At 42.9% G+C, this 18,316-nt stretch overlaps 1 protein-coding gene across 4 annotated transcripts in view; it reads left to right on the forward strand.

Moving 5' to 3' along the window:
- The window catches only part of PPP1R12B (protein phosphatase 1 regulatory subunit 12B), a 175,068-nt gene that overhangs the window by 77,631 nt on the left and 79,121 nt on the right, over positions 1–18,316 (forward strand). For 3 of the 4 annotated variants that reach the window (XM_045014080.1, XM_045014082.1, XM_045014083.1), the window contains one exon: positions 15,587–15,677. In XM_045014080.1, coding sequence (XP_044870015.1) covers positions 15,587–15,677 — 91 coding nt within the window. Of the gene's footprint in view, positions 1–2,328; positions 2,419–15,586; positions 15,678–18,316 lie in introns of those variants that run through there. The other variant, XM_045014084.1, reaches the window with a different exon arrangement.

Raw genomic sequence — 18,316 nt, forward strand, 5'->3', positions numbered from 1 at the left:
TGTGCTGACTCCAAGGTGCATTCATATCTTTGTGTTGACTTGAAATGCAGATGTAACTTCCATTTTGTTTGGCTTATGAATTTCGGTAGACATGTGAACGTACATCTTTGTCTGGCAAAAGCAGTTTTTCACCCCTGCTGGGGAATAACAGATGGATTAAAAACTATAAGGACATAGTTTCAGTATATAGTCATAACTTAAAATATAATCAATATTTACAACCATATTAATGACCAGCATTTATTAATAGAAATTATGATTGCAAAGTGTTTAGGTATAGCAAGTTTCAGGCCTGGTAAGAGGTACTGTGATAGAACAGTGAACATGTTGCCAGCTAGCATTGAGGGATTCTTAAGGTCACATGTTATCACTAGGCTTCCGAGGTAATACCGTGTTTTGATGAAAGAAGACCATGACCGTTCTTTCAGACACTGTAGACTATCTAAGACCGTATCCCATCAGTTCATATTTAGACGTTTCTTTGCAACAATAAGGGCTGAAGCTTATGTTTGGGGAAAAAATGAGAACTTGCAATTTGTAAAATCTGAATCTGTCTCAGTGGCCAGACTGATCCGTTGGGTGAGCAGGACCCTGCGCTCAGGTGGGAGTTAGGCACCAACTGGCCAGACCAAGTTTAATGTATTGTCCGAATGGAAACTTAACCATAGTCCGTTACAGTTACACAGCCTTCAAGTTCTTCCCCATTAGCTTGCATAGATGCTTTGTAATACTGTCATTACCGTGAATACTCCATTGTGGGATATTGTGGAGACTGGTCAAAGTGCACTGTGCTGATTTGACAATATTGCAGTGCCGTTGGGGAGAGAAATCTGCCAAGATATCTGAGTGATTGGAATTAGACAGGCAAGGCTAAAAAGTTAATTGTATTGCAAAACCAGTTCCCACAAATGATATTGGGTCTTTGTAGGTGCCTTGCATTTTTATTAGTGAGCCATCTTTTAAATCTGTTAACTATAAAGAAGAGAAACCCTCAGATCCTTGCCCCATCTCCCCTCACTGCATAATCAAATGCAGTATTTTCATTCATGCTTTGCACCAGTGGGTTCAAGCTGCCTCATTTGTTAACGTGGAGTCTTGTGACAGCAGGGATACTGGAACGGTGACTGCTTGCAGGTTTTGATCTAGGGTTTGGAAATGGCAGAAGCTGGTGGGGTCACCTCAGTGGAGAAGCACTGATTGGCAAAGAAACCAATTTGTTAAAAACAGAAAATGGCAAACAGTTGTCAGGGAAGTGTTATGGATTTCAGCTCCCAATGGCAGCTGTCGTAATAGCATTCTGGTCTGGTACAGTGTTTCCAAAGCTCCAAGTTCCTCTTAGCAACAATAACATGTAAACAAGCCCATTGGATAATATTAGAACAGTGAGATGCCTCCATAACATACGGCCTTAGACTGTCTGAAGCCAAAAGATTAAAGTGAAACACTTTGTTAGGTTTAGGAGAAATGACTAGAAAAGTGGTCTGGGATGCTCTTCTGTCTCCACTGCAGGTGGCACACCTCTCTGTCTTAAATGCTGGCTTGCTCTGCTGTCTCGCGCTGTCTTTTTGCCACTTTGTTCTTCTGGCTACCAAAATGTTGTGATTGGCAAATGCTGCGTAATCACTTAAGCATCACATCTTAAGCACCTGCATCTTTCCTTTAAAAGCTCACAAATCCATGTGGGGATTATCCTATGCAGTTGGAATATGCCGTACCAAACTGCTGTCCATGTCCTGTAAGACGGCTGATTTTAGAAACTTGTATATAATATACAGCTGTATGTTAGTGTCCTCTTAATTCTGCTGCTGCATTCTGTTGCTGAGCCTACTAGCTGGAAAGATGCTCTGCCTCCTGTGCTGTTCTAGTATTTTTGCCAGCTGACTTTTCATGGAATTAGAGAAATTGGAGATGGAGAACACCTGTTAGGCTGTCTAGATTATTTCCTGCCAATGCAGGATTGCTCCCTATTGTAAAATCTTTGTCCAGTCTAGGCCAAACTGTGTAAATAAAATCTCGGAAAGGCATGGATTACAGGCTTATGGAAGCAGTATATAAAAATCTCACATGCAAGTCCTTCCCCTCCATATGCAAGGCTAATTGATCAACCTTCCTGGGGGTTGGTGCTCTGCCATGGATGGTAAGGACTCCCATAGCTTTTCTAATTAGAACTGCAGGCATGCTATTGGTCAGGTGATTGTTTTTCTGAGATGCTATGATGACCCTTACTGCCTGTGAAAGATCTTCACACGGCTGAGAGGCTGTCCCTTCTGCAGCTGTCACAATGATTTCTCTCAACTGTTACCAGCTATTTGATCGCTTTTTCCCAAGGAACTGTGTCCACCCCTTCACTGCAGTGCTCACTACCCATCACGGCCTTACCTTGCATTGAGCGTCACGAGTGGTGGCCATGTTCTCCTCATCCCCCACCAGTCTGAATGCAGCCCACTTGTTCTGAGTCCAGTTACTAATGTCCCTTGTAGATGGACGTGCCTTATGTCCCTTGTAGATGGACGTGACTTTCTGGAAGATCTTGGCAGTCCTGACTCGCTGTTAGATTTGTCTGGTATTGCTGTGAGATGTCCGGTCCCAGAACAAGCATCGCAGGGGTCTGGACTTTTCTGAAGCCTTTCATCAAGCCTTTCATCAAGATGAGGTTGCTAAACCTTTGGCTATAAGGGGCCACACACTCCAGGGACTGGCTGAAAAGCTCGTGTGGAGTGGACCACTTGTTTTGAAGTGCCATGTGCTGAGAGAGATGAGCTTCCCCTAGGATTTTTTGAAAGGATTGTGGGGCGAGTCCCTTGTCTACAGTACAAAAAAGTCTTGCTGGCATAGCTATGCTGGCAAACCCGCCTGGTATGACACAGCTAATGCCAGCATAAAAGTGGGTCTGCTGGCATAGCTTGCACATTGGGCTTCTGATTTTCAGCTCTAACTGATGAACACTAATAAAACACCCTGATTCAATAATAATAATAATAATAATAATAATGAAATGAGTGGAACTGGTTACTTGTATCTAAGGCCTTGTCAACATGGAGCATAATGTGGGTTATGGTGGTATGATTTCTAAAGCATGTTAATGTGTTGAATGTTAATTGGTCCTTGTAGATCCTACTGGTGTGCGCTGAAGGTTCCCTAGTGTGCTTTAACATAGTGCTGATTAAAACAGTGCTACATTAAAGGGCTCTAGGGAACATTACAAAGATGACTTATTACAGTACATACACATTACTCAGTACAGTATATACAGAGGGCCTAACTTCCCCTCCCCCCCGTCCCCCTAATTTTGGACAGCTTCATAAAGCTCAAATTGCTGAAAATAACCCCCAAAATGAATTTAATAACCCCCCCCAAAACCAGAAGCCCTATTTACGCAGTTCCCCAAGAGAGACAAGCCATACCAGCAAAAGCACTTCAGTGCTGATGTAAGTGCATCTGCGCTAAAGCTTATACAAGCACGGCTATGCTGATTACACCTGACTCTTTTTAACTGGCATAGCTCTTCTGGTATGAGTTATAAGTGTAGACCAGGCCTTTGAGCTCCTGGTAGTGATAGTAGTTTAAAGAGACATTTCTGAAGTTGAAATCTAATCAGTTTATGCAAGAATTAGGAGTCGTTCAGTTTACTGCTCCTGCCCCTCCCCAGTTCCCCTGCCAGTTGGTGTTGGTTTTATAATCAGTTTCCTATTTTGTAACATAACGTTCTTTCCAGTGTTCCCCTATGAAAGACCCATTGAAATGGGGGAAGGTGCTGAGTGCACAGAGCAAGCTGTTGGTGTATAATCAGTTTCAGATGAATGGTAAATGGTTGGTTTCCCTTATTTTTTGAATAAGCGCTGCATCGTTTCAGTGAAGGCACTGCCTATGCTGATGGGAGAACCACCCACCCCCAAGAGGCAGTAGCTAGGTTGACAGGAGAATTCTCCAATTGACCTAGCACTATCTACACCAGGGGTTTAACTGTGTTGCTCAGGGGTGTGGATTTTTCACACCCCTGAGCGATATAGTTATAATAACCTAATTTTCTAGTGTACATCAGGCCTAAGTCACAGGATCAGTGTGAATGACAGTGTTGGGCCTGTGTCTTTCTAGGTTTTGGGGGGAAAAGTCCTGGCATTGTTTGCTCCCTCCTATTCTAACATCACACCCTGCTCTTTAAAGAGAGTGCAAGTCTCTCAAATAGACTTTTCTCAAGTGAACAAAGAAAGTTGACTGCTGCTGTGTAAACATCTCTGGCAAATGCCTTCTCTTTCCTCCTTTCCTTTAATTTCACAGAGAGTTCCAGGGATCCATTTGTCAATTAAAGCAGTATGTAGATAGCTAAGTAAGTTCTGTAATCTATATTAATAACTTAACCCGTGCCCTCCTTCGTCAGTGCTCTTAGAAGAGCAGATTTTGGCAAGACCATTGTACCTCGTGATTCTTGTTTTGTCCAGAGTCAGAACACAATGACCTAACAAAGTGTGGATGCCTGGTATTGCTGTTAACCCTTGGTGTTATTTTCTAGAGCCGCCTGCAAAGCAGCATGGGAATCTGGTCTCCAGAGGGTTAGACCAGAAAAATAAGTTTTTTCAAGTGATATTTTAGTATGCCAATCCAGAATGGACACTAGAACAAATCACGAGTGTCTCCACACTAACATTTGAGTGCCTTTCTGATATCAGGTGTTTCAGATGTTAAGAACTTTGGTTCAAATCAATATTTAAGTTTTGTATATATGTTAATTTGATCATTTCCATGAATTGCAAGGTTGAACACAAATGGTTTCCACACTATGGACTTCCACTTTGTAAATTCTCACTTCTTAATCTAAAGCGGCAGGTTTTAAACCTTTTGAGCTGAGCCTCCCCACCTGCTTTGAGTTACAATTTTTGGTTGCGCCCCCACCAACCCAGACAAAAATAGACACACACAAAGGTACACTTGACAGCCTACTCATAAACCTAGGAGACCTTAACACAATCTTAATTAAATTACCTACACCTGCAAGTTTCAAATACACAGACACACATCTACCTTGATATAACGTGACCCGATGTAACATGAATTCGGATATAATGCAGTAAAGCAGTGCTCCGAGGGGGTGGGGCTGCACACTCCAGTGGATCAAAGCAAGTTCGATATAACGTGGTTTCACCTATAATACGGTAAGATTTTTTTGGCTCCCAAGGACAGCATTATATCGAGATGGAGGTGTACTTACCAATGGCACAGCCTAGGCTTCCTCAGCAGCCGGCTGCCTCTACCTTGCAGTCAGGCTGCACCAGTAGGACAGGGCTACTACCTGCCCCTTTCCCCAGCCCCTCAGGTTTTCGAGTAGGGGAAGGCATGTGTGATGGTCTCTAGGGACGGAGGCTGCCGAGATTGGAAATCGGCAGATGTTGACACTGACCCACAGGCTAAGGTTAGTTGGGGGGGGGGTGCAGGTGGGGCTCCCTCCTTGCCCCTTCCCCCCCCGTGGGAGCTGGCCTGCGCCCCACCATGTGGGGCTTGCACAAGCTGCCTGGTACTGCTGCTAACTCTCCCCAAACCCTTAAAGGAGTGTGTCCCACAGTTTGAAAATGTCTGATTCAAAGCGTTTCAATTGCCTGAACCTCCTTATAGTTCTTGTAGAAGTTTGTCAGGGCCTTAGACACTAATTGAGCAGAGTGCTTAGGGCATACCTGCTTAATTAGAAGGGAGAGATTTTTCCTCATGCAACACACTGGGTAAGCAAAGACAGCAACAAGTTAAAAGGTTTCCCTGCATATAAAGTGAGTAATCATCCGGCACCTGCTGTTGAAAGCTCTTATCTGCTATGTTCTTACAGTTAATCTCTTTCAGATAAAATTGTCCCTTTTTATAAAAAGCTGGTGGGATGACGTGGGAGGGTCAGGAATTCTTTTGGCTCTCTGATTTTCCATGTTCGGCAGAGGAGAGATTGCGTTTGCTTTATCGAAAATCAGGCTGCATTTGTGTTTGGGAAAGGTCGAGGTGAGGGGTGGGGTGTCACTCTTCTCGAGAGCCTGGTTTCCTGTGCAGAAAGCAAGCAGGTGTGCTGCGAGGCTTTCAGCTCCCGGACTGAGTTTGCTCCACAGTGTTCAGGGTGGGGATTTTATTTGGCACCACGTCCTGCGTTTTCGGTCCCGATGAAGAAACTGGAATTTGGACGGATAAGCCCAGGCTGTGGGCTGGCCTGCTGACCTAAAGGGTCACCTCCATGGCTTTCTAGCACATGCAAGAATCTAGAGGAATACACAGGAGAACTAAGTAGCTCCAGTGTTCTCTGAACTGCTTAGAAGGGACAGAATGGAACAAGTAGCAGGTAAAACTGCCTTTCGCTTCTAGATTTTTGCATCCAATGTGTTCCCCTTTACCTCTCTTCCTTGCTAATCAAAGGCACTGGTGTGTCCCATTTGTTTGCTCAATGTACTTGATAGCGAGGTTGTCTGTGTGCGAGGTGTCCATTCAGGGTTTTTTCTCTATATGTGTCTGATTTACAGACCACCGCTCCAAAAATGGCCCCAAAGGCTAAATACTTATTGGTGTATTCATGGGAGACTATATACAGTGTGGATAGCTGAGAACTAATTCAGCTTAAAAACATGGGCCGTTCGTTACATTTGCCTTAACTCCCAGCACCTGCTGGTGAACGCTGAGTGGTGAATCAAGTGAGTTTGCTGCACTGGAGTTTTTGTGCACCAATTTTGGCATAATCTGCAGCAATAAAGGCTCCCTTCCATTCATCTTGGTAGGAATTACTGCTCCCCAAAGCCCCTGTAGCATTTAATATTGAGTATCTTCAGCATAAAGCTAAAGGCTTTGAGTAGGATAAAGGATGACAGTCTTAGCTATCCAGTGTATATAAATCTATTACGAGTTATAGAAAATATTGCCAATATTACTAAATAAGCTTCCAACCACTGGCTAACCTTTCTTTTGCAAGTATTCAGTCATTTCTGAAATCTCATGATTCCATAAGGTGGCAGTAGAGGGTTGCTGAACAGTGTCTGCTGGGCATTCATTTTTGTTCCTGGTTGGTTTGTTCCACCCCTTGCCCCTCTGATAGCATTTCATCTGTGTCCCCATTCCATTTGAATTTCTCATGGTGAGATGTTTCTTTCAGTGTTCAGGCATCCAGGTGTGTGCGTTTTTTTTCCCCAGGAATTGCTCTGCTTACAGCAGACTGTAAAATATCTATTGTCAAAGTTCTTCTAATTTCAGTCCTGCTTGCTGTATGGCTTTACCTTGTAGATGAAATGTGTTCACTGCAGGGCCGGCTCCAGGCACCAGTGCAGCAAGCAGGTGCCTGGGGTGGCCAATGAGGAGGGGTGGCACATTCGGCTCTTCAACGGGAATTCGGCAGAGGGAAGGACCCACCGCTGAATTGCCGCCGACGAATGAAGTGGTGCGGTGGAGCTGCCGCCGATGGTGGCTTTTTATTTTTATTTTTTCCCCCCATCGCTTGGGGCGGCAAAAACCCTGGAGCCAGCCCTGGTTCACTGCTTTCATTCAAGAAATGCCTCTCACTCTAAGATGAGGAGTGTGTGAGAGACTTTGAAATCTTTCTGGGCAGGGGCACCCAAGCTGTGCCTGGCTGAGTGTTCCACCTGGCATGCTACAGCTGACTTACATTCTGCTCCATTTCATGCAACAGCTCCCTTCTTTAACACAAAGGTGCAGCCTATGGAGACCGCAGCTCCAGCATGCAATGTTCCATTTAGATCTGACACTAAACAGCATTGCACGTTGGGACCTGTAGTTTTGGCATCACATTGCCACTTTTAAGGGAAGCCAGCTTGAAAATCCTAACTCTATCTAGACAACGTTGCAGCTAAAAAGCTAATGCAGGGAATTATTTCCATTCTTTCTGTTTGCCTTGCACTTGACAGCACTTACATATACTTTATTCTTTTCCCCCTGCAGTCAGTTAATCTTTCCGTGGCTGAAAAGCTCCACATGAACCAGAAAAAAAACCCCAAAACCCTCCCAAGCATTTTTTGAAGAATATTTAAAATTTAAGATGTATAAGAAAACAAGCCCAATCAGAAACTGGATTTAAGCGCACGCACACGCGCGCGCACACACACACACACACAAAATCAGTCTGTTTAAGGGGCACCGCCGCGTCACATTTTTTCAGGTTTCTCTATAGGGTTTAGCCAATAATTGGTTTGGGGGAATATGATGAAAGATGTCAGCCAAATTATTAACTGAGTGTAGTTTAGCCTTTTGCATTATCCAAAGCATTCACCGGCTCGAATTCCTTGCTGTTTTCCTCCCTGCTGTCTTTGTGAATTTTCCTGAATTAGTCCAGACTCAGTTCCACTGTTTCATTTCCTCATCCCTTTGGAAGACTGTGGAGCACCTGATGCTGAAGGACAGCCAGCACTTGGGTCCCCTAGCAAAGCGCTTATTTGTATTGCAGTAACTCCAAGGAGCCCTGGTATGGACAAAGCTGTACAAACACAGAACAACGCCAGTCTCTACCCCCAAGAGTCTTCAGTCTAAATACAAAAGTCAGCAGGCGGGTACAGAGAGATAGGGGAGCACAGTGAAGCAGTGAGAAAACACTAGATGGCATGACAGGCAGTGGGCTCAGCACACCAGCTGCCTAACAGTTGTCCAAGTCTTCGTAAGCATTGCAGCAAAAGAGGAGGAATAAAGGAGCACGTGTAGTTTAAATAGGAACTGACACAGATTGCAAGTCCTCTGAACCTTTTCATCTTGGGGGGTCAGGCCTTGACTGTATCAGGTACAACTGAGCATATGCAGAATTTCAGCTTTGTTTCTGTCACCCTTCTAATCATGCTGCAAAATAGATCATCCTAACTCATGAACATTTAAACCTTTTTATGTTAAGACTTTCACATTCAAGCTGAAGCAGGATGACTTGTCATAGACTGGCAGAATTCAGTTTGTTTTTATTGTTTTGACAAATAATGATTTTTAAAGCAGTTTTTTATTTTTATTTGATTTTTTTTAAACGTCACAGTTGTGGGAAATGATGAGGGGTCAGACATTTAATGACAGTAGATGCTGAGGTAGAGAAAGTTAAAGCTTTATAAACTGTTAAAACAAAAATTTTCAACCTCACATCAAAGTATACAAAGTAAATAGCCTTAAATCAACAAATCATATCTATTACTATTCATTTGCTAGTCCATTTGTAACAAGCCTAATTCAGAAATCTAAATCACGTTGTTTTTTTTAAATAAATAGAGATATTCTATCTCCTATAACTGGAAGGGACCTTGAAAGGTCATTGAGTCCAGCCCCCTGCCTTCACTAGCAGGACCAAGTACTGATTTTTTGCCCCAGATCCCTAAGTGGGCCCCTCAAGGATTGAGCTCACAACCCTGGGTTTAGCAGACCAATGCTCAAACCACTGAGCTATCCCTCCCCCACTGGATTTTGACTCTTAAGTTTCTGAGCAGCATTTTTATTTTTACTTTACCTATCTGTAAATTTCGATAATTACGGTGGAAATATTTTTGTCAGCTTGTGTGTAGAGTGAAATCAACACTTACCAATAAAAAATCGAATCCTTCCAAGCCTAACTATTCACCACAGTCTAAACAATGTTAAGGCAGAAACACCAGGGACTGAAAATGGCGTATGGCCTGTTCAGATAAGCTGTTTACAGTAAGCTGAGGCACACTTAGAGTATTAGATCCTGAAATCTTATCCCCTTGTCCTCATCTTATTAAATCACTCAACGTTGGCAGGCTCAGTCCTTTCTGATTTTCTGTTTAAAGTGCTTGCAGAGTCTGACATATCCCTCACTCCTGCCTGTCAGGTATCCCTAAATGTTCCTCAGCCGGCTTTCTGTGGCTACTGATTTAATCAGTATTTATAGTTAACTTTAGATTGATGCATGAGATGTGTTAGTGCCAGGATGGAATAAATGAAGCAAAGAACAGGAACATTCCGTGTCTGCTTTTTTGTGTGATCAGGAGAGTAGCTTTTTTGCCTCCTCCCCAGTAAGCCTAGTTATTGATTTGCTGTCTAGTGCATAAAATATGTATCTGTATAATGGATTGTATTTTGGGAACTGTTATCAGCACTGTTTCCTGCAGCGCTTGCGTCTGGCCTCCCCCACAAAGCTTGCAGGCCGTGTGTTAGCAAATGGCAAGTCTCTCCCTACCTCGAGCTTGCGGGGATAGTTGCAGCAGTGCAGGTTTCCACTAGTTTCCCAGGGAGACAGTGCTGATCCTGCAGGATTTCGCCACCTTTCCCAAAATCTCCACGCTTGTCCTGACCTTCAAGCTGCTATGCAGGCCTGCGTTAGGAGGTAACATGTTTATGCTTTCTCTGTGCTATCCTACCAGAAGGGTTCCTTTCTAGGGATAATGGATTTATTTTTCAAACGCTCCCATTTTAAAAAAAAGAACCCTCGGTTATTAAAAAGCATAATGGGTTAGCTGCCTTGTCACAAGTCCCTGAAGATGCTTAGCAACGTTATAAATATCTGTAAAGTGGCAGATTCCTGCTCCACTTTTTTTGCTGAAAAGATTAACATGAAATTGCTGCATTATTTTGAATAGTGATGCTGTACCTTTAGGAGCAGGAACTCAAGGTGCTGGCTTTATCTGTGGGCTGAACGTTTGCAGATTACGTAGCTGTTCAGGGTTCAGTAACCCACGCTATTCATAGCCAGAGATGTCATGAAGCAAAATTCAGCTTTGGCTTCTAAGAAAATAAAACAAACAGATCTCTAGGCTGTCCTGTAATATTGTCTATTAAGGACATTTCAGAGAGTCAGTCATGAGATAGAGAGATGGGATTTAAGGAGGGTGTGTGCCCAGTACATTGGGGGAGTTCCAGGTAGAATGAGCCGCATGAAATATAGCCCTTCTCTGTCAGCAACAGCGCCATTGTTGAAATGAATGGAAATCATGTACTTATTGTCTGCACAAAATGCATTTATTCTTAGTAGTATTATTGCTGTGAGAATATCGGTCTTTATATGAATAGTCAGGATAACGAGGAGTTTTACAAGGGTGTGGACCCTTTGTAACTAAGGCCGTGTCTATACGTACAGCGTTGCAGCAGCGTAGCTGTACCGCATCTGGTGAAGATGCTGTATGTCGATGACATGCCGAGCTCTCCCATCAGCATAATGAAACCACCTCCCTGGGTGGTGGAAGCTCTCCCACCGACATAGCGCTGCGCATGCAAGCCTTTGTCAGTGTAGCTTACGTTGCCTCGGGGGGTGATTTTTTTTTCACACCTCTGAGTGACATAAATTATGCTGACCATAGGCTGTAGTGTAGACATAGCATAAGTTTTTAAGATAAATGCATCCTCTGGGTTTATAACTCTTTCCAGCTGAATGTTGCAAATGCCCTGTGATGAAAGAGAGAGCCTGGGAGTTAAATGAAGACAAATGTTTAACTTCCAGTGTTGTTGAGTTTTGACCCACGTGTATCTTAATATCTTTGGGGCGAAGGGCCCTTCATCGTTACTATTAGAATAAAATATGGTAACTTCAGTAAGCTTTAAAGATGCTGGCTGTCATGCTGTCAGACAGACAAGGTGGGTGATATGATATTTTTTATTGGGCCAACTTGTATTGGAGAAGGAGACAAGCTTTCAAGCTACATAGCTGCCTTCAGCTGTGATGAGGATGTTTTTGCCAAAAGTGGCTGACTGCTGATAGCTAGGCAGTATCCGTCTACGTGGCTATAGGTCATTGACTTGGATGGCTGGACCCTGAAAGATGCTTGTGCTGTTACAGGCTAGCAAGGAGGAAACTAACACTTTTAACCCAAGCATCTTAAACTGCTGTATGCCTCAGGCGTATTCGCCTCCTTCTCCAGTATCCCTAGGTATCCAAAGGGTTACCATGTTGTTTGTTCTGCAATGTTTCTTTTTGCTTAGGTCTCACTTGGGAGGTGTTTCTCTCCATGGCATGTTCTCACTTTGGAGACACTGGTCTCGCAGGCTAACAAGTTGACCTGCCCCCAGTACTTTGGGTTCACCGGTCTGTGTGCTCACTTTCACTGCTGCCTGTTCTGTGCCCCATCCTGAATCTCCTCTTCCTTCTTTGCGGGCAACATTTTTTGTTGTTGCCCTTCTGACCCAAACAGTTAAACCGCAGGACCCTGAATATTAGCTGTTTTAGGAGAAATTGATGGAATCAGGTGTGTTCTTTGGGGCAATCCAGTTTATATACAAAGAATGAACATAAAGTCCTGTTTCCCTGAACACAACAATAATCAAACAGCTGGAGACCATTCCTTTGGTTGCAGAATATGCCTCTTTCCAGGCATTACTGTATCCAGAAGCACTTAGCTTTGTCTCAGGTTCGCGCTAAAGTGTTTCTCTGGCTGCATCTAGGGCATGCTGGTGGCCACTCTGACAATTTTTCCTAAGATACTTACCATAATATACTCGTTCATAAGCCGAATACTTTTGGTAAAAAAGTGATACCTCAAAGAGGGGGGTTCGGCTTATAAACAGGTCTACACCAGAATTTGATGATGATAAACTCTATGGAATCATTGAATTGAATATCTAATATGTTGTTGTTTTGTTTACCTGGAGCATTCACAGGCACGGAGCCTCTCAGCTCCCTGTGGCCGCGGTTCGCCATTCCCAGCCAATGGGAGCTGCGGGAAGTGGCGCCACTTCCCGCAGCTCCCATTGGCTGGGAACAGCAAACCGTGGCCACTGGGAGCTGAGGGGCTCCATGCCTGTGAATGCTCCAGGTAAACAAAACGTCCCAACCCACCAGCAGCTTACCCTGACAGGTTGGGAGCCAATGTTTTCCAAATCCTGAAATATAGGGTCAGCTTATGAAAGGTCATACAGTTTTTGCTATTTTTACCTATCCATTTTGAGGGGTCAGTTTATAACGAACGGGCTAATGAACGAGTATATATGGTAATTAACTTTAGGAAAAACAAATAAATATGTACATATACATGTCTAAATCATTGTAGTTTATGTAGAAGTTTTTTTCAGACAAAATAATCTACAGTTGCCTCCGTTCTTTACTGGACCTAAATAGAATAGAAACACAAATAAGGTACTCCCTACCCACCTCCCATCCAGGGCTTAATTTGTCCCCCAGCTTGCCAGGACTGAGTAAGTCGTCTGTGAAAAGTAGTATTAACAAACAAATATACAAATATCACTTTTCACAGTAGCAGACTTACTAGCTTGCAAACACCTGACTGAGCTGTCACTAGACGTGCTGCCTGTTGATTGAATTTCCAGACTCGGGGAGATGTCCGCTGAAGGAAAAAGCTGTAAGAGCAGCGTGGAGTTGTGTTCACGTTTTAGCTTTGAAATAGCTACTCTACACAGCAATGGCATGGTTGAGTCATGTCTGATGATAGAATTACCCTCTCAGACATTTACAGTAACTTTAGCTGAGTTCCAGAAATAACACTTCTGCAATGAGTGATGGAAAATACATGTGCAAATGGAGGCCAGCATTTTCAAAAGCCACTTGTGATTTTTTGGGGCACCTCAATCTTTTGGGGTTCAACTTGAGACCTCTTAAAGGGGCCTAATTTCCAGAAGGTATCGAGCACCTGCCTTCTGGAAACCAAGCCCCTTCAAGGTGTTGCATGTTGGGCACCCAAAATCTCTAGTCACTTTTAGAAAATGTTGACCTAAGTCTTCGTAAATGTGGGGATGTAAGGAAAGCTTTGCAAAATGTGCTGTCCTGGTGTCCCTTTGGGCCTCTACTATACCCCATACGCTAGGGTGACCAGAGACCAAGTGTGAAAAATCAGGGCAGAGGGTGGGGGGTAATAGGAGCCTATATAAGAAAAAGCCCCAAATATCAGGACTGTCCCGATTTTATAGGGACAGTCCTGATATTTGGGGCTATCTGGTCACCCTACCATACACACAACTTCCTGCTCATGAATGCATCACAAATATGTTAACACCAGGATATCCTGGAGATTATTCCAAATACTACAGCCATCTTAGGCAGGGCTTCCCAGCAGTATTAAGACTCATCACAGGTGCAACTCTTTAGAAGACTTGCTGGTCCCAACCCCAGCCTCTGGTGTCCTTTTAATTCTACCCACTTGTACACAGGCATTATCTCAACCCGATCACATCCTGTTTCTCAATTACAGTATATTAGACACCTTTTTTCCCTACAGTCTTGGATACATGCTGTAATTTTTCATGTACAATTAAACTTTGTTGGAATGGTCCAGTTATCTTCATTTACTTAGACTTTCCACGGGGCTGATGTCTTACTGGTATGTATTTTACTCATTTAGCAAGTCCTACAGTTTCTCCAACATGCAGCACAGCATACATTAGGTGCAGTTCAGAGCAGTAAACTAACAAATCTACTTAGCTACAAAATTTCACTGGCTAAATTTCACTACTGCTCTGTTGTACTTAATTTGTTGTATGTTTTGTAACTGTACTCTTCAGATAAATGACTTTAACTGCCTCTGGGTGCTGTGCAGAGTAGAAGACTCTTCACTTGTCGAAGGTTGTAGAAAATGTATATCATACTGATTTAGACTGTTCTTATGCATTGGTGTGCAACCTTCACTTTGTCCCTTCCTGTTTGAGTGCTTAACCAAACAGATACTTTTCTCAACAGTTGAATTTATTTAGGAGTTTAGGAGGAGGGGAGCAATAATCAGAATGTAGAAATGTGTGTTTGGCTAGATGTGGCCAGAAGACCCTATTCCATGGAACTTCAGGAGCAAGCTGTTCACCTTTAGAACTAATTCACTTGCAGTTTGAATGAAGCAAGTGAATGAAGCAAGAATGTCCACAACCCCTTGTCTCACTGAGCATGCCTTCAGCTAGTTGATCACTGTCCAGTTGAGTACAAAGGCTACCAGAAACTTCAGAGGAAGGTACAGGAAATCCTTGATAGACAATTATGAAATAACCTGCCTAGAGGGGAAGGTTTTCCTGCAACACCTATCATTTAGTAGATGGCTTATGCCCTGAAGCAGGAAAGTTGAGAAACCTTCTAAAACTCTTTAATCATGTCTATTGTACAGGTATTTTCTCATATAAACATCTAATCTTTCCATATGTTAACTATGCTGTATAAAGTGGTTTCTTCTGTCTGCTTTAAATGGGTCACCTTTCACTATAAGAAGGTTGGGTGGGGTTTACTCCAATATTTATGTTGGAGTGAGTTCCTTTAGTATTACTGCACTTCAGCACAGGTCCATTGTAACAGACTTCATACTGATGCAGGATTTGTTTATATTCTGAAGTCTGATTGTGAATGAGATTACACATTTCTGGATTTATTTATTTAATTCTGTATCGAGACTTGAAGGAGGTAGGGGTGTATGGGGTCCCAGACGGTATGCAGAGTATGCCTTTTAATGGGGTTGGCTTACAGGGGAGCATAGAATGTGTCTAACAGGTTAACATTTCAGAAGTCATTGCTTGAAGATACTACAATGAACGTGGCAGCCGCAGCAATCAGCCAGGTGCTTGGTGGCCCTAGGAAATGCGAGCAGAAGGTGTACTTCCCATTGACTACATTAAAACACAATTGTGTCTATGAAATGGCATGAATGCTGTCATTGCTTTGAGACTTGCAAATCAAAAGTGTCTGATTTTATGTTGTATTCTTGACCCTTTCTTTCAGGTCGTATCTGACTCCTGTGCGGGATGAGGAAGCAGAGTCACTAAGGAAGGCCCGATCCAGACAGGCCCGCCAGACTCGTAGGTCTACACAGGTGAGGAGTGAAATTCCTGATGGCCCTGCAGCAGAGTAGCAGGCAAACTGGCATTTAATGGGCAGTGGTATCTTGTTCTGCTAGTCCATCACCATACACATATGGACTTGTCTGGGGAGACAGGAGGGAAGTTGGGTGGTGGCCTACAAAAGATTCCAAGGCAGCTTTACAGTCCTTTGATTAGAGAAATCTTTGTACACCATTTGGGTCTGAAAGCCATTTACAGACTAAGTGACCACAAACAATACACAAGAGTCATTTAATTTGCTGAAATGCAGCTACTTATAGTTGAAACATGACATCCTTTTAACAGCCAACAATAGAATTACACTGTTCAGAACAGAAAACAAAGAAACATATATCCATTTTAAACTTCAGGAAGAATAGGGTTAGCAGATTGCAATTCTCCAGGTCTGAACTTGGCTGGGACAGTTTTCCAGGATGTGTGAGCATCTCTCTAAAGATCTATCAGACTATTGGGGATATTTACTGCTAATAGTCAAAGATCAATTAATTTCCAAAATTAGGCTATCCCATCATACCATCCCCTCCATAAACTTATCAAGCTTAGTCTTGAAGCCAGAGATGTCTTTTGCCCCCACAGCTCCCCTTGGAAGGCTATTCCAGAACTTCATTTCTCTGATGGTTAGAAACCTTCGTCTAATTTCAAGTCTAAACTTCCTGATGGCCAGTTTATATAATTTTGTTCTTGTGTCCACATTGGTACTGATCTTAAATAATTCCTCTCCCTCCCTGGTATTTATCCCTCTGATATATTTATAGAGAGGAATCCTATCTCCCCTCAGCCTTCTTTTGGTTAGACTAAACAAGCCAAGCTCTTCGAGTCTGGTGTCATAAGACAGGATTTCCATTCCTCAGATCATCCTAGTAGCCCTTCTCTGTACCTGTTCCAGTTTGAATTCATCCTTCTTAAACATGGGAGACCAGAACTGCACACAGGATTCCAGATGAGGTCTCACCAGTGCCTTGTATAACGGTACTAACACCTCCTTATTTCTACTGGAAATACCTCGCCTGATGCATCCCAAGACCGCATTAGCTTTTTTCACGGCCATATCACATTGGCTGCTCAGTCATCCTGTGATTAACCAATAGTCTGAAGTCCTTCTCCTCCTCTGTTACTTCCAACTGATACGTCCCCAGCTTATAACAAAAATTCTTGTTGTTAATCCCTAAATGCATGACCTTGCACTTTTCGCTATTAAATTTCATTCTATTACTCCAGTTTACAAGGTCATGCATATCTTCCTGTAGGATATCCTGGTCCTTTTCTGAATTGGCAGTAGCTCCCAGCTTTGTGTCTTCCGCAAACTTTATTAGCACATTCCCACTTTTTGTGCCAAGGTCAGTAATAAAAAGATTAAATAAGATTGGTCCCAAATCCGATCCCTGAGGAACTCCACTAGTAACCTCCATCCAGCCTGACAGTTCACCTTTCAGTACGACCCGTTGTAGTCTCCCCTTTAACCAGTTCCTTATCCACCTTTCAATTTTCATATTGATCCCCATCTTTTCCAATTAGCTAATAATTCCCCATGTGGAACAGTATCAAATGCCTTACTGAAACTGAGGTAAATTAGATCAACTGCGTTTCCTTTGTCTAAGAAATCTGTTACCTTCTCAAAGGAGGAGAGCGGGTTGGTTTGGCACAATCTACCTTTTGTAAAACCATGTTGTATTTTGTCCCAATTACCATTGACCTCAATGTCCTTAACTACTTTCTCCTTCAAAATTTTTTCCAAGACCTTGCATACTACAGATGTCAAACTGACAGGCCTGTAGTTACTCTGATCACCTTTTTTCCTTTCTTAAAAATAGGAACTATGTTAGCAATTCTTCAGTCATACAGTACAACCCCTGAGTTTACAGATTCATTAAAAATTCTTGCTAATGGGTTTGCAATTTCATGTGCCAGTTCCTTTAATATTCTTGGATGAAGATTATCTGGGCCTCCCGATTTAGTTCCATTAAGCTGTTTGAGTTTGGCTTCTGCCTCGGGTGTGGTAAAATCTACCTCCATATCCTCATTCCCATTTGTCATCCTACCATTATCCCTAAGCTCCTCATTAGCCTCATTAAAGACTGAGGCAAAGTATTTGTTTAGATATTGGGCCATGCCTAGATTATCCTTAACCTCCACTCTATCCTCAGTGTTTAGCGGTCCCACTTCTTCTTTCTTTGTTTTCTTCTTATTTATATGGCTATGGAACCTTTTACTATTGGTTTTAATTCCCTTTGCAAGGTCCAACTCTACATGGCTTTTGGCCTTTCTCACTTTATCCCTACATGTTCTGACCTCAATAAGGTAGCTTTCCTTGCTGATCACTCCCATCTTCCACTCCTTGTAGGCTTTCTGCTTTTTCTTAATCACTATTCTGAGATGCTTGCTCATCCAGCTTGGTCTACAATGCCTGCCTATGAATTTTTTCCCCTTTCTTGGGATGCAGGCTTCTGATAGTTTCTGCAACTTTGACTTGAAGTAATTCCAGGCCTCCTCCACCTTTAGATCCCCAAATTCTTCAGTCCAATCCACTTCCCTAACTAATTTCCTTAATTTTTTTAAAGTTAGCACTTTTGAAATAAAAAACCCTAGTCCCAGATCTATTTTTGTTTATCCT

The sequence above is a fragment of the Mauremys mutica genome, chromosome 4 (assembly GCF_020497125.1).
Source record: "Mauremys mutica isolate MM-2020 ecotype Southern chromosome 4, ASM2049712v1, whole genome shotgun sequence".
Taxonomy (NCBI): domain Eukaryota; kingdom Metazoa; phylum Chordata; order Testudines; family Geoemydidae; genus Mauremys; species Mauremys mutica.